We start from the raw sequence: 14,110 nt of genomic DNA on the forward strand, positions 1-14,110 counted from the left end.
TTTAATTTTATAAGAGTGTTAATGTATTTACAGAACAATTAATACATTATATATGTATATATATATACATGTGTGTGTGCGTGACTATGTGTGTGTGTGTGTGTGTGTGTGTGTTTTACTAGTATTATATTAAAGAGACATTAAGACAGTATAAATGTATGTATGCTTGTACTCATGAATTTGTATGTATATATAGATATATGTATATATATATATATATAAATATCAGATCAAATATGTTGGTAATAGAGCTACAAACATATTAACGCAAAACATTCGGTAGAATTTATAGAATATTGTAAAAAAATACATATATATATATATATATACATACAAATATATATATTTGTGTATATATATATACTATTTATATGATATATATATGTACACATATATTTATTTCATATAACTTTCTCTTAGCTTCTCTCTCTGTCCAAGCAAAGTTTCTTTAAAATGTCAATAAATTTGATTCGCAAAGGTCGTCTATTCTTGGCCATTTATATAGGCATTTATTGGATTATGTATTTATGTAATTTATATATATATATTTATATATATTTATGTATATATTTTGTATTAGCAAACTGGGTCTCTGGATGCTAAACGAAGATAGATTGATGTGTGTATATTTTAAATTACTGCTTTATCTATGAACACGTTGCCATGGTGATCATCAGCTGGTTCGCACCTGAATTGCGTATCATATGGCTTACCTGTTTAAGACTTTGGTTAAAAATGATTTTAATTCAGTAATTCTTTATTGTAGTAAAATGATTTTATCATTATGATACAGTAGCTGTATAGTATTGTCATAGGTTTGATGTTTTATCAAGGTAGATTGTAAGTATTTTAAGATTGCAGGCAGTCAGGCATTGCGTGTGTATCAGTAGTAGATATATGCTATTCACTTGTAAAAGTATTTTGGTATTATTAGTAAGTGCAGCATTTAGCAACAAAAATAGTAGTATTTCATTTTTAAGTAGCGAAAGTTCATTGTTAGTATTGTTATTAGGCAGCAAATTAGCGATTGTATTGAGATTGAATATAGACATTGTGTGTTATTGATTAGCGTTTGAGTAGTTTTGCTTGCATTTGACTTTGTTAATGTTACCAGTTGTAGTAATAGTAGTTGTAACAGCATGCTGAGTGTTGATAATAGTGGTGGTGGTTACGATGATGATGGTATTTCGGAGTTGTCATGTCAACAGATTGAAGAACTTCTCGAAGAACTTGAGTTAGTAATTGTTGGTTAGTCGATTGGTTGGTTGTTGTTACGAACATGAAACTATTTGCTGACAGGAGCAAAAATAAGATCCTATCCATAGAGAACACCTTTCTAGAAAACCAACTGAAGAAAGTCGTCCCAGCTACTTTCACAGCCAGCTCCAACTCCGCAACAAAACTACAAAACGCCGCAACAACTACACTTTCAACAACTCTTCCAATCATCAACGAGAGCCCAACCAACACAGCTACCTTATTAAACACAGCTAAACAAAGAGTTTCAGTTAATTTTAGCGGAATAGCTAGCGATAGCGAAAGTTTAAGCTACGGACCAACTGTCATAGCTGCCGCAGCTGTTACAGCTACTGCTGCTGGTAGCTTATCGTCAAATGCCCAGTTCAGGCGGAGATCGAAATCTCGCTCTAGTGTGGTTGAGAGAGTCTTCAAGCTGACTACGAGGCAAATGATGGAACTGCTGACGAGAGAATGTGATGATTTGGAGAGAGAAATGAAAAGAGAAAGTGTGGAGAGTGAGAGGAAGATGGACGAGATGAAGGTATGTTATGATTATGCGATGATGGTTTTGGTGTATAATGGAAAATTGTTTGATTTTGTGATTGTCGTCGGGTCGTCATCAACACACACACACACATTGATAAAATCAGCAAAAAATCATCTCGTTCTTTCTCACTGATACATCGTCACCTCATTACCGTCTATACATCATCATCTGTAATATTAATATTATCATCTGCAACATTGTCAGGCAACAATTGATGAATCGAGAGATAGAATGAAGGAACTTGAAAAGGAGAAAGAATTGTTCGAGAAGATTCTTAATGCTTCCATTGAAACCACTACTGTAAAACAACAACAGCAACAACAGATTCAAGAACAAACTGGCGAGCAACAATATCAGCAGCAGCAACGTCATCTACCGCATCAGCAACGAGACGTTGATAAAACCATCCAAAGACTGATTAAATATCTAGATGAAAGATTTGAAGAAAAGGTTAAATAATAATAATTATCATCATTATAAATATTATAATTATTAATTATGAATGGTTATAATTGTTTTCATATTTTCAAAGACGACAAAAGCCGTCAAAATCAGGCTGCATAACAACGCTTTGAAAAGTAAGAAGAAAAAGCTGGACATGATATTGAAGCAGGTGGCGAAGTAATTATAAAATCATTTATATTCCTATTTCTCATGTTATCCTTATCATCCAAATGATGTAGAAAGAGGAGATGGGCGAATCGCTATCGACGGTCGATTTTGACGAGTTGATAATCGAGAACCGAAAGTGTGTCGGATCTATTGAGGACAAAAACAAGGAGATGGTTGAAATGAAGCTGAGCTACAGTAAAGTTAATCAGGTTTGCCGGTTGCTGGTTCGATCTATCTGCTGATTGTTTAGTTATTTAATTGATTGGGTCCTCTGATATTTAGATCAATGAATATGCAAATGACTCATCAATTTATTCATCCCTACTGAGCAATCAGAATCTTGCGGGCAAAAAGGAGAAACTCAATAGAATGATTCAAGAGATGGAAAGAACTAACGAGGATTTGAAAATAAGAAAAGACTTATTGGAAAAGCTTAATAAAGAACTCATTAATATTCATGAGGTTGTAGTGATGATGATTTTGATAAGTTTGATAGCGATCATGATGGTGATGGTGACGATGGTTACGATTATGATCATACTGACATGAATGACATTTTTCAGATTTATGATGCCTTCAGGAAAATATTTATTAATCATAGCGTATTTTCCAATCAAAATAACTGTTACCATAATGAAAACTATCATCATTATCAGGATAAATCACTTCTTGAACGAGAGAATGAGCGAATGAAAGAATTAAGCCAGAAATACAAGGCACCTGCAGTAGAAGATTACATCAGGATTAAGGCGGAGAGCAGTAAGATGCTGAAAGATGTGAAGGTTTGGGAGAGAAAAGTTGGAGTGGCAGAGGTAGGTTATGAAAATTATTGCGTCAGTATTGATATGACGATTTGGATGATGACGAATGATTGTGATGATGCTATTGATTTCAGCAAGGATGGCGACCGTTGTGCCGCGTTTACAATGATAATGCTGATATCTCTCTATCTATATTTATGATTCGTAACAAGAATTTATCATTATTTATTATCATTATTATTATTATTATTTATAGATATTTATTAATTATTTATAGATGATTTTAAGAAGAAATACAAAATTGTTGGCGGCCACGACGACGATGATTCGGTCAAAATCACAACCTACTTTCAATCTGAGCGCCATTTAATAGTTTAAGAACGAATAAGAAAGAATCAAATTTATTTATTTTTATTAAAACTCATGAAAAATTTTAAATAATGTTAACTAAAATAGAAAAAATATAACTTTGTTCGTATTACTTCACTCATTCATTAATTCTAGTCAGAAATAATTTGGAAGCAAGACTACTAAAAAATGGACAAAACAAAATTACGGCTGGATAAATAAATAAAAATGTTAAAATGACAGGAACAGAAGAACCATAACAACGAAAAGAGTAATAACATTAATACAGTAAAAGTAGAAGAAATAAAGTGAAATCATATATTAACAAGCATGCATTTGAAATTGCATTTATGAAACAGCTCTGCCTAGCCATTCATGAATAAACAGTACTCATTTATTCATTTAATTAGCACATTATATTAACATAATTACAGTATCTAATTAACAAGATGCATCTAATTTGCATAACTCATTTATTTAACACGGTCCACCCTTCAAATGTTGGCAACATTGTCGACGTTGATGAAGACGATGACGATGATTTGTTGTCTGCAGCTGATTGGTTGAAAAGTAGGCAAGTGAATGGGTAAATACATTTTAATTCCAATGAAAGATTCATGAATTTGATTAAATAATAAATAGATAATAATCAATAAAAACAAATATAATAAGCCACCTATGGTATTGCAGACGGCAATGTACGTTTGGATGTTTTTCAGCAGTTGATTCTGAAGTCTTAATGTTCTGTGTAGTTTTCTAATGTCAACCGTTGGTATTTTTAATGTATCTTCATCCTCCTCCTCTTCTTCTTCATCATTCTCTCTCTTCATTTCATCCCCATGTTCATCATCAACATCTTTAACATTATTATTATTATTGTTATGGTCAGATTCATGTCTTTTTAAATTAATTTTACACAGTCTAGGTATAACATGTTCCTCCATTGTATCACTGAGCATCAGTAGCTCATCTTTATTATTTATTTCGTTGTAATCTAACAGTAAGCTCTCCATTTGGAGGCCAATAATGTTTAACTGCTCGCAAATGTTTGTGACTATCGAATGGACATTGGGGTCCACAGGTTGATTATTGTTGTTATTATTAGTGAATGTTGTTTTTTGATTAGGATTGTCTGATAAATCATGAGCTGTGAAGTTAATTATGGATTTATTTTTCAGGTAGCCAATATTTTTGCGATTATTATTTGTATTTTTCTTATCAATATCATTAACATTGTTGCTATTATTATACACAAATGATTCAAAATTATCTAGAGTCTTTTTATCTGCCAGCTGACGTTTTAATAGTTTGTTCTCCCTTTCGAGAGCGTTGCACCTATCTTTTAAGTTGGTCAGGGCTAACTGCATGGCGGCCATTGATGGATTGATTGCGAAGCTGAACACAGTCGAATCTCTTTTTGATTTTGACATTTTCACCCCTTTTCTGAATTTATTTTATTTTTTAAGATTAACTGGCTCCTAAACAAATATTGAAATTAAAGTTAAAGCTAACTAAATTAATTAATTAAAGTTTAAAAACCGACTACATAGGTGAAATGAAATCGCACAGTACCCGTAAGTAACGGATCAGAACAAGTTTTTTTAGAGTTGAGGCTCGTTCGCTTTTTTTCGAATGTCGTTTAAATTTAAATTATTTTCTTAAATTTTAAAAAACAGTTTATTGCCAATTCGGGATTCACAAGTTTAATGATGTTTTTGTATAAAAATGAGTGTCCAAAAAATGGAAAAACCCAAAGACTATTCTCAAGGTAAAGCTAATTACATAAATGAAACTAAGATAACAATAGGTTGGTTACACTCGTTAGCTTATGCTTTTAAGATAATTTATTAGATATTTTTATTTAATTTTATTTATTTAATTAATTTTGATCAGTATTTTGTTTTAAAAACTTTAAAATTTTACTCAATTATGCTATGCATTTTCATAAGTAAGTTTAACTTTTAAATGTCTCAGGTAACTTTTAATCCAATCAACAGGTGTCACAATTTGAATTCTAGTCGCCATATCAGCCGTTTCCGGTTGAAAATGTGAAAATTCGCGGAGAAAATCTGCGATAGAATGAAGTGTTTTGTTAGCGAACGTTAAGAAATATTAATGATGAAGAATTTTACAGTTTCAGGATGGTTTTTAACGATTATTTTTCGTTTTTTTTTAACTTTTATGTCTATTTTAATATTTTTGAGACTTTTAAATTTTAAATAAATTTAAAAACTGAAAACGTGCTTGCATGAAATTTCAACAAAATGGCCGATTAAAATTTTTCAGGCATATTTGAGATTTGCGTATTTAAATTATAAATCTTAAATTGGATATCTAATTAATTAATTGTATCTTCTTAAAACATTTCATAATTTTAACTTTTATTCTGGACTTGAAATTTATAAACATGCTTTGATTTTTTTTAATTTTTATTGTTACAAGTTACTTACATATATGTTTACGTATATAATATATATATATAATATGACAGTCTTTAATCCACTATATATATATATATATATACATATAAGCATATATATTTCATACTTATACTCCAATGCAACTTGCCTAACAAATCAACTAGCACAGGTAACAATGAAACCATTAAATGCAATAGTGAGTGAATAGAATAGAAAGATAGGAAAATAGGAGCAATGATAATCTTAAATTCATTTCATTCTTCACTGCTTACTGCTTATTATTTAGTTTTGTTTAGTTGGTTAGTTAGTTCAGGCTAAAACACTAAACTTCTTTCTTCTTTCTTTCACTCTTCTGCTGACTTAACTTGAACTAACTCAGACTTTGATATATATATATATATATGTATGAGTATATATGTATATGTATGAATGTATATATGTGAGTTATATTTAGAAACCCACAGGACAGGTTTTGTTAAGTGTTGTTGAATTGCTTGAAAAATTTTTCTAAATAGATGCAACACAGACACATATAATATATGTCTGTGTGAGTGTATAATTATATATATATATATATATATATATCAATATATTTCAATGTATGTCAATAATATCAATGTTTGTATCTTGTGTTATACATCATTACAAATGTTGTGTAGACAAATGTGTTATATATATTTATTTCTTGCATGCATTCTTTTGTATATATTTATATGCTTTGGAATTCTTAATGCCTGTCCTATTTAGGTTGTGTTGAGCCTGCCAAACCACATTGAAATGCGTAACTGCACTGCTACTATTACTACTACTACAACTACTGCTGCTGCTAATACTACTACTACTGCTGCTGCTGTTCAGAGCGCCATGTCTTATATAAATGCCGGACGTGGCGAAGTTGATGATAATGATGATGATTATGATGGTGGTGATGATGGTGGTGACGATGATGATGAAAACGAAGATGCTAATGACACGATGATGAAAGTGAAGATCGATGATAATTATGATTAATCGTAATCATCCTTTTTAAGATTCTGTCTTTTTTAATTTATGGCTTAACTTAGAAACTTACTTGGCCGAATCATTGAAAAAGAGATAGATAGAGAGAGAGAGCGAGAGAGAGAGAGAGATAAAAGAAAGGCTACGAATGAGTGATTTGCTAAGATGAATACTTATATATATATATATATATATATATATATATATATATATATATATGTGTGTGTGTGTGTGTGTGTGTGTGTGTGTGTGTGTGTGTGTGTGTGTGTGTGTTTGTATATATCTATATACAACACACAGACAACGACATTTCAATAGATTGATTGAGCTTGAATGAACGATTGGTTGAGTGAGTGAGTGAATGAATGAATGAATGAACGAACGAATAAAACAAATACTACACGAGTATTTGCCGTAGGAAAGAATGAAGAAATGAATTATTATTATTTAAAGAGTTGGGTCGCAAATGAGTGACGTCGAGAGAATGAATGAATGATGGCACGACTGAGCGAATGAATAAAGGATTTACTGACTGACTGAATGAATAGATGATCGACTGAACAAACAAATGAATGAATAAAAATATTTTTGCATATTTTCTGTAGCTCGAGGCAGCGTCAATTGGCGATCGGCAAAGGTAGAGACAGGAGGTGGAACATAAATATTTTTAAATTTTAATTTGTTAAATTTTAATTATTCATCATCATTATTATTATTATTATAATTTTCTTTATCGTTATCAGTTAATTTTTTGATTATAACTTTTAAAAGTTACGGTGTATCTTGGCGTTTCAAAAGTTTCGTCTCCGTTAACCAATCAATGATCCTAAATTCTTAACTGAATGCGAAACGGACTAGCAGTAAAATAAAAAACCATATTGGCGAGTGTTATCCTGTACTTTTTCTGTATTAAAACGAATGGTATTGCATCTAAATAGTGACAAATTGTACAGAAATATCTCTTGTTGGGTCGGCGGCTGTCTCAAACTACCCATTTTTTGCTACCCCCTACTTTTAGATATGGAGTTAATATATACATTGCGTGATGTATTAAAAATCATTAATAATATTTACAATGAAATAATTTATTTTTTCAATATAATATTATTAATAATAATAATTTTAAAATCTCAAGCACAGTGATAATCAAACTGAGAAGAGAAGATAATTCAAACTTTTTTTCCTACATCGGTCGTCAAGAAATCCGGTAGGCTGATCATTTCCGGTCGGCCGACTTTCGTTCATTTGGGAAGTTTTCTACAGGGAAAAAGGTATTCAAAAGTAGTAGAAATACTGCTTCTTTACTTTTTTACGTTACAACTTCAGGGACCTTACTACTTATAACAGTGCAAAATTTTACCTATTTGTGTTACTCTTTGTATCGCCGCAACTTGTAATAATGTAAAGATAGGAAGGTGTATTTTTGAATAAATTTACGATGAATAAATTTTTTGTTGAAAATCTCGTAGGAAACACCAACAGAGGAGGAATTCTTCACTCTAGAGATATTAATTTGTTATGCTCTTCTCACAGTACGTAAGTTTGCACAAATTTGGCACGTTATTATTATTTTATTATTTAATATTATTTCCATTTTATTATCATTTAAAATTTTAAGACGCAGATAAACGTAAAGAAATTGTAACGTATAATGGTACGTTTCAAATCAGAGGTTGACAGCATGTTCATCAGGCAGACTGTCGTCGCTTTGCTGCTTCTTTTTTCATTTAACGGACCTACAAACTTCGCTCAACAGACTCAGACACGTACGTGGAATGTGCGCGTGCGTGAGTGTGTGTGCGTGTGCGTTAGAAAGAGAGATGTGGTAATGTGAACGTGTGAATTAATAATAAGGCTCGAATTGTTTTCTTGTTTTTCATTTTTCAAATTTGTTTCTATAGTTTCAAATCGCTTTTCGCATCATTATCATATATTAAAAAATTCTTTTACGGAGTTACCTCGCTGAGAAATCAATGCGTACATGTAGTGCACACATCAAATTACCGCCGCGACGGATTCGTTATTGTTTTACTACTACCACTAATGATTAAAGTTGTTGCTATTAATGTCTTTGTCGTTATAATTATATCACTCTCAGCTTGCGGTGGAAACTTGGATGTGATTTTATTGGTGGACACAAAACTCTACTTGTCCGAGAATGATTGGACGTTGACAAAGAACGGTCTGTCCAACATAGTCAGCACGATCGATCGCCTGTACCGAGTCTCTCCGAGCGGTACGCACGTCGGTGTCGGTTTCTACAACTCGGTCGGTTTTGTTACGCTAAGCGTCGGCAGCGGCACTTCCACCAGCGTCGTACAAAATGCTATCCAGGCCCAAAGTTACCAAGCCACCGATCAGCAAATTTCAAATTTGAAGGATGGACTCAGAGTTTGTTATCTTCTTTAATTTTTATGGAAAATTTTTAATTTTCTCTTCTGATAGGTCGATTATTCAATACTCTTGTATGCATTTTAGGCTGCCATGGACGATTTTGCAAGCAACTCGAGAAATGTGTCCCAGCCCTTCAGCACAACAATGGTGCTCATTGTTTTCATCAACAGCAGAATGGACGATGAATCGGCAACTGTCATTCAAGCGAATGTTCTCAAGTACCGAAACATTCGAATCTTGCCCATCGCTATTTCACCAGACGTTCCTCTGCCGTCGTTGAGACAAATTGCATCGTCGCCATCCTCGGTACAATACATTCCTTATCAAAATATTGGTAACGCATGGACATCACTTTCGAGTCTTTCCTCTACTTTTTGTCCAACAGTCGGTTTGTAAAATTCTCATTAATTTCTTTCACTTTGGCACTGCAAAATGCCCATTGAGTAATAAATTAATAGGGCGAACTCAATATTGTACTACAACTACATACATTTTTTCTATTATAACTAAACTAAACAGCTGAGATTGGCAGGCCTGGCGATACAGGGGGGACGGGAGCTACAGGTATTAGAGGAAACGATGGAGCACAAGGTTATCCAGGCAATCCTGGTTACCCAGGTCCTCAAGGATCACCTGGTATTTTGGGATTTACAGGAAATCCTGGTCAGCCTGGCCCTTCTGGTATGTGCATGTTTTTAAGAAACAGACTCTTATAATTAAATATTTCATCTTTGATAATAAACTTACAAAAGGACCAAACGGTCAACCGGGACCGTCTGGAAGCCCTGGAACTCCAGGAACGCCAGGTCAACCAGGAACGCCAGGGTTTGTAGGACCAGCTGGTCCTCCAGGTTTACCCGGTCTTCCAGGACTGCCAGGTGGTCCAGGAACAAATGGCCAACCTGGCTCGCCTGGACCCACTGGTCCTACTGGTCCGAGAGGTCAAAACGGACAGAATGGTCAGCCAGGATTTCCAGGCATTCAAGGAGTTTCGGGACAACCTGGCGAACCTGGTTTTCCAGGTCAACAAGGTGGACAAGGTAACACAGGATCCTCTGGAGCACAAGGTCAGCCAGGAAGTCAGGGTTCAACTGGATCTCCCGGTATGAAAGGTCCACAGGGTGCAACAGGACCAGCTGGAACAAATGGGGCACCTGGTTTACAAGGTGATACAGGCTCTGCCGGTTACCCCGGGTCACCCGGTCCTCTTGGACAGCCTGGTCTTCAAGGTGATACAGGCACACCTGGAGGAACTGGTTTGCCAGGACCTGTTGGACCAATAGGTCCTGCTGGAAGTAGTGGGCTGAATGGACCACCTGGACCCCCGGGACCTCAGGGACCACAAGGACCGCAAGGACAAAAAGGTTGATTAACCTTTTTGTGTTTATTTTTTTTGTTCGGCATTTTTTCTTGTTATATAGTTATTTAATTTTTTTCAGGAACGTCTGGCGATACGGGGCCGCAAGGTCAACCGGGAGGAATTGGACCAATCGGCCAGCCAGGATTTCCGGGCTTCCAAGGTTCACCAGGTCAACCAGGATCGAAAGGTGCAACAGGACCCTCAGGTCAGTCTGGCCCATCAGGACCTGTAGGACCTCCAGGCGCACCAGGTTTCACAAATTTGTCGCAATAAATGTATAAAATTTTTAAAATAAATACAAAGACTTTAGATGTAGTTATTATCAGATTATAATTGTTGGCAAGAACAATTAAGTATATAATTATAAAAAGAATTTTCATGCTATTGAAAAAATTTTAAATGATCACAGGAATTGACGGACAACCGGGACCTCAAGGACAACAAGGTTATACTGGTACTACTGGATCAACCGGTCAATCAGGAGCAATTGGACCGGTTGGACCCCAAGGATCGCAGGGAGCCCAAGGAAACACTGGTCCCTCTGGTCCTCTTGGTCAGCCTGGTCCCCTCGGTCAGCCCGGCCAGCCAGGATCTGTTGGCATTCAAGGATCTCCTGGCCCGCTTGGTAATCCTGGACCACAAGGTTTACAAGGTAGGAAATCAAATTTACTATGATAACACATACAGATTCAATGTGTGTAGATGAATTCAAAAAAACAATATTTATAATTCACACGTTCGGGGTAAACAAGCGTTTCGCTACGCATCATCATCGTTGTCACATTCTCATTGTCACAGGACAGTCTGGTTTACCTGGAACAGTTGGCAACACTGGGTTTCCTGGGCCTACTGGATTCAACGGACAACCAGGACCTGTCGGTGCTCCTGGTTCAAAAGGTCCATCTGGATCACCTGGACCACTGGGTAATGTTGGTCAACCTGGACCTTCCGGAGACATTGGATTACCTGGTTCAACTGGTCTTCCAGGAAGTGCCGGATCAACTGGTGCTACTGGGTTTCCTGGCTTGCCTGGTGCAACTGGTCAATCTGGATTTCAAGGACCACTAGGACCTGCTGGACCTTCTGGGAATAAAGGAAGTCCCGGAGATACTGGAGCACCTGGACAGATGGGATTAGCAGGGCCACAAGGTTGTTTTTGTATTTTATAAAGTCTTACAGTTTTTTTAGGTCGTTTTTAAAAGCAATGAAAATTAAGATCAATGTAATTTCTGCAGCTTATGAAAATTACTGAATTTACAACTAATTCTTTAGGTGCTACTGGATTTCCTGGACCATCTGGTCCAATTGGTCAACCCGGTCCAGCTGGTTCACCAGGATCACAAGGTCCACAGGGAGCCATTGGACCGATAGGATCTCCTGGCATTTCTGGACAGCCCGGACAACCGGGTCTTCCTGGATTAGCAGGTCAAACAGGGCAGCCAGGGCCTGCTGGTTCTGCTGGGTCTGCTGGACAACCTGGTCAACCCGGAGAACAAGGATTTCAGGGACCCTCTGGACCTGCTGGTTTTCCAGGTATTTAACCGAATAATTCAAAAAACTTGTTATAAATTTTTAAAAATTATATTAAAAATATTGATTTTTGTAAACATATAAGGACCAAGCGGAGACTTGGGTCTCCCGGGACCACCAGGATCCAGAGGACCTCAAGGAGCTACTGGTAATACAGGATTCATTGGACAACCAGGACCAGTGGGTCAACCAGGTCAACAAGGACCTCTAGGACCTGCAGGGCCCATAGGTGGATTAGGGCCAGCAGGACAGCCGGGTTTACCTGGACAGCCTGGGCAGCAAGGACCTTTGGGACCCCAAGGTGACACTGGTCCATCTGGTCCCGCTGGACCTACTGGAAATCCTGGTTTTGTTGGAGACACTGGATCTGCTGGTCCCTTGGGACAGCAAGGATCTACAGGTCAACCTGGGCCACTTGGACCGGCGGGACAGCCAGGACCTATTGGCCAACAAGGTCCATCTGGTCAACCGGGTCCTGCTGGGCCTCAAGGTCAACAAGGAGGAATTGGACCACAAGGACCACCAGGCTAGATTTGTATTAAAATTATAATAATTATTTTGTTATTGATGTTATTAATATTTTTATCATCATATTTGTTATTTTCATTTAACGTTAACATTTTATTTCATTGTTATTCCCTGTTTCTAGTATAAATTTGTTTATTAAATAGGACAATCTGGACAAATGGGACCTAATGGAGATAGAGGTGACACTGGAGTTCCTGGACAAGCAGGGTTTCAAGGACCAGCCGGACCGATAGGACAACCAGGACCAATTGGGCCAACTGGTCAACCTGGTTCTGCCGGACCTTTAGGACCTCAAGGACCAGCCGGTTTACAAGGTCCAACTGGACCAAAGGGAGTGCAAGGAGGCACTGGTCCTATTGGGCCTACGGGGCCAGCAGGTCCAAAAGGACCCAAAGGAGATACGGGACCTGCTGGAAATGATGGTGCTCAAGGCCCCCTTGGACCATTAGGACCTCCTGGAGCGCCTGGTCAACAAGGAGCAACTGGTGTAGCTGGACAACAGGGACCTCAGGGGCCTACTGGTCAGCCTGGTTCACAAGGTAATATTGGATCTCCAGGTAGTCCGGGCCAAACTGGACAACCTGGTCCTCGTGGTCCGTCTGGATCACCAGGCCCATTTGGGCTGAAAGGACCTCAAGGAACTCCAGGAGGTCAAGGAGGAACAGGTTCCACGGGAGGTACGGGTTTAATGGGTTTAGCCGGTCCCAAAGGTGATCCCGGTAACACAGGAGATCGTGGTGCTCCAGGTTTTTCCGGCAATCCTGGACCTCAAGGACCTAACGGTCAACCTGGACCTTCTGGCTCAGTTGGTATTCCTGGCGATGTAGGCTTTACTGGAGCTACTGGCTTTCCTGGTCCATCTGGTCGGTGATTTTTATTTTGTTAAAATTTATGTTTTGTTGAAAAAATGCAGCTTGTCAGTTAGGGGCCATTCGAGTATTACGTAACACGAAAAAACGACTATTTTGACCCCCTCCCCCCCCTTCGTAACACTTCCGTAACAAACGACTTACCCCCCCCCCCCCTGTTACGTAACAAAAAATATTTTTAATTTTTCGGTAATAAAAAGCAATTGAATTTAGAGTAGAAGCAGAATTTTTTTTTGATTTTTTCCGTATGTACCACGCGGTCACGAAAATGCATTGCATTCGTCGTGTTTTTTTATCAGAATGTTCATAACTGCTAAGTTTCATGGATGGAAACGACAATTTTAAAGAAATAGGATCATTAACCATTTATTAACATAGATTCTATAAAAACTACACTAACATTTGTGTTTTAGAATGAAAAATTAAATTTATTAATAATGAAAAATATAAAAAACAACATTTTTTTCTGTGTTACGTAACAATTTTTGACCCCCCCTCCCCCC

At 36.7% G+C, this 14,110-nt stretch overlaps 4 protein-coding genes across 4 annotated transcripts; 3 read left to right on the top strand and 1 right to left on the bottom strand.

Moving 5' to 3' along the window:
- Positions 1-1,279: 1,279 nt before the first annotated feature.
- On the top strand, positions 1,280-3,819 carry HELRODRAFT_173287 (hypothetical protein; the record flags this gene model as incomplete). The annotated part of the gene is made up of 7 exons (XM_009019892.1): positions 1,280-1,780; positions 1,991-2,236; positions 2,319-2,399; positions 2,470-2,607; positions 2,681-2,860; positions 3,055-3,210; positions 3,751-3,819. The coding sequence occupies 7 exons, from the start codon at positions 1,280-1,282 to the stop codon at positions 3,817-3,819; spliced, it is 1,371 nt and encodes a 456-aa protein (XP_009018140.1).
- A 157-nt stretch (positions 3,820-3,976) lies between these two features.
- Positions 3,977-4,883, bottom strand: HELRODRAFT_173288 (hypothetical protein; the record flags this gene model as incomplete). The annotated part of the gene is made up of 2 exons (XM_009019893.1): positions 3,977-4,062; positions 4,184-4,883. The coding sequence occupies 2 exons, from the start codon at positions 4,881-4,883 to the stop codon at positions 3,977-3,979; spliced, it is 786 nt and encodes a 261-aa protein (XP_009018141.1).
- Positions 4,884-5,559: 676 nt separating this feature from the next.
- On the top strand, positions 5,560-12,741 carry HELRODRAFT_191885 (hypothetical protein; the record flags this gene model as incomplete). Its single annotated transcript, XM_009019894.1, has 14 exons — positions 5,560-5,651; positions 7,532-7,576; positions 8,062-8,197; positions 8,396-8,461; positions 8,544-8,692; positions 9,025-9,317; positions 9,405-9,708; positions 9,840-10,001; positions 10,073-10,684; positions 10,760-10,885; positions 11,090-11,332; positions 11,479-11,829; positions 11,953-12,213; positions 12,296-12,741. The coding sequence occupies exons 5-14, from the start codon at positions 8,578-8,580 to the stop codon at positions 12,739-12,741; spliced, it is 2,913 nt and encodes a 970-aa protein (XP_009018142.1). The 5' UTR covers positions 5,560-5,651; positions 7,532-7,576; positions 8,062-8,197; positions 8,396-8,461; positions 8,544-8,577.
- A 154-nt stretch (positions 12,742-12,895) lies between these two features.
- Positions 12,896-13,609, top strand: HELRODRAFT_79849 (hypothetical protein; the record flags this gene model as incomplete). Its single annotated transcript, XM_009019895.1, has 1 exon — positions 12,896-13,609. One exon carries the CDS (start codon positions 12,896-12,898, stop codon positions 13,607-13,609), a length of 714 nt encoding a protein of 237 aa, XP_009018143.1.
- Positions 13,610-14,110: the final 501 nt, after the last annotated feature.

The sequence above is a fragment of the Helobdella robusta genome (assembly GCF_000326865.2).
Source record: "Helobdella robusta unplaced genomic scaffold HELROscaffold_26, whole genome shotgun sequence".
NCBI lineage: Eukaryota > Metazoa > Annelida > Clitellata > Rhynchobdellida > Glossiphoniidae > Helobdella > Helobdella robusta.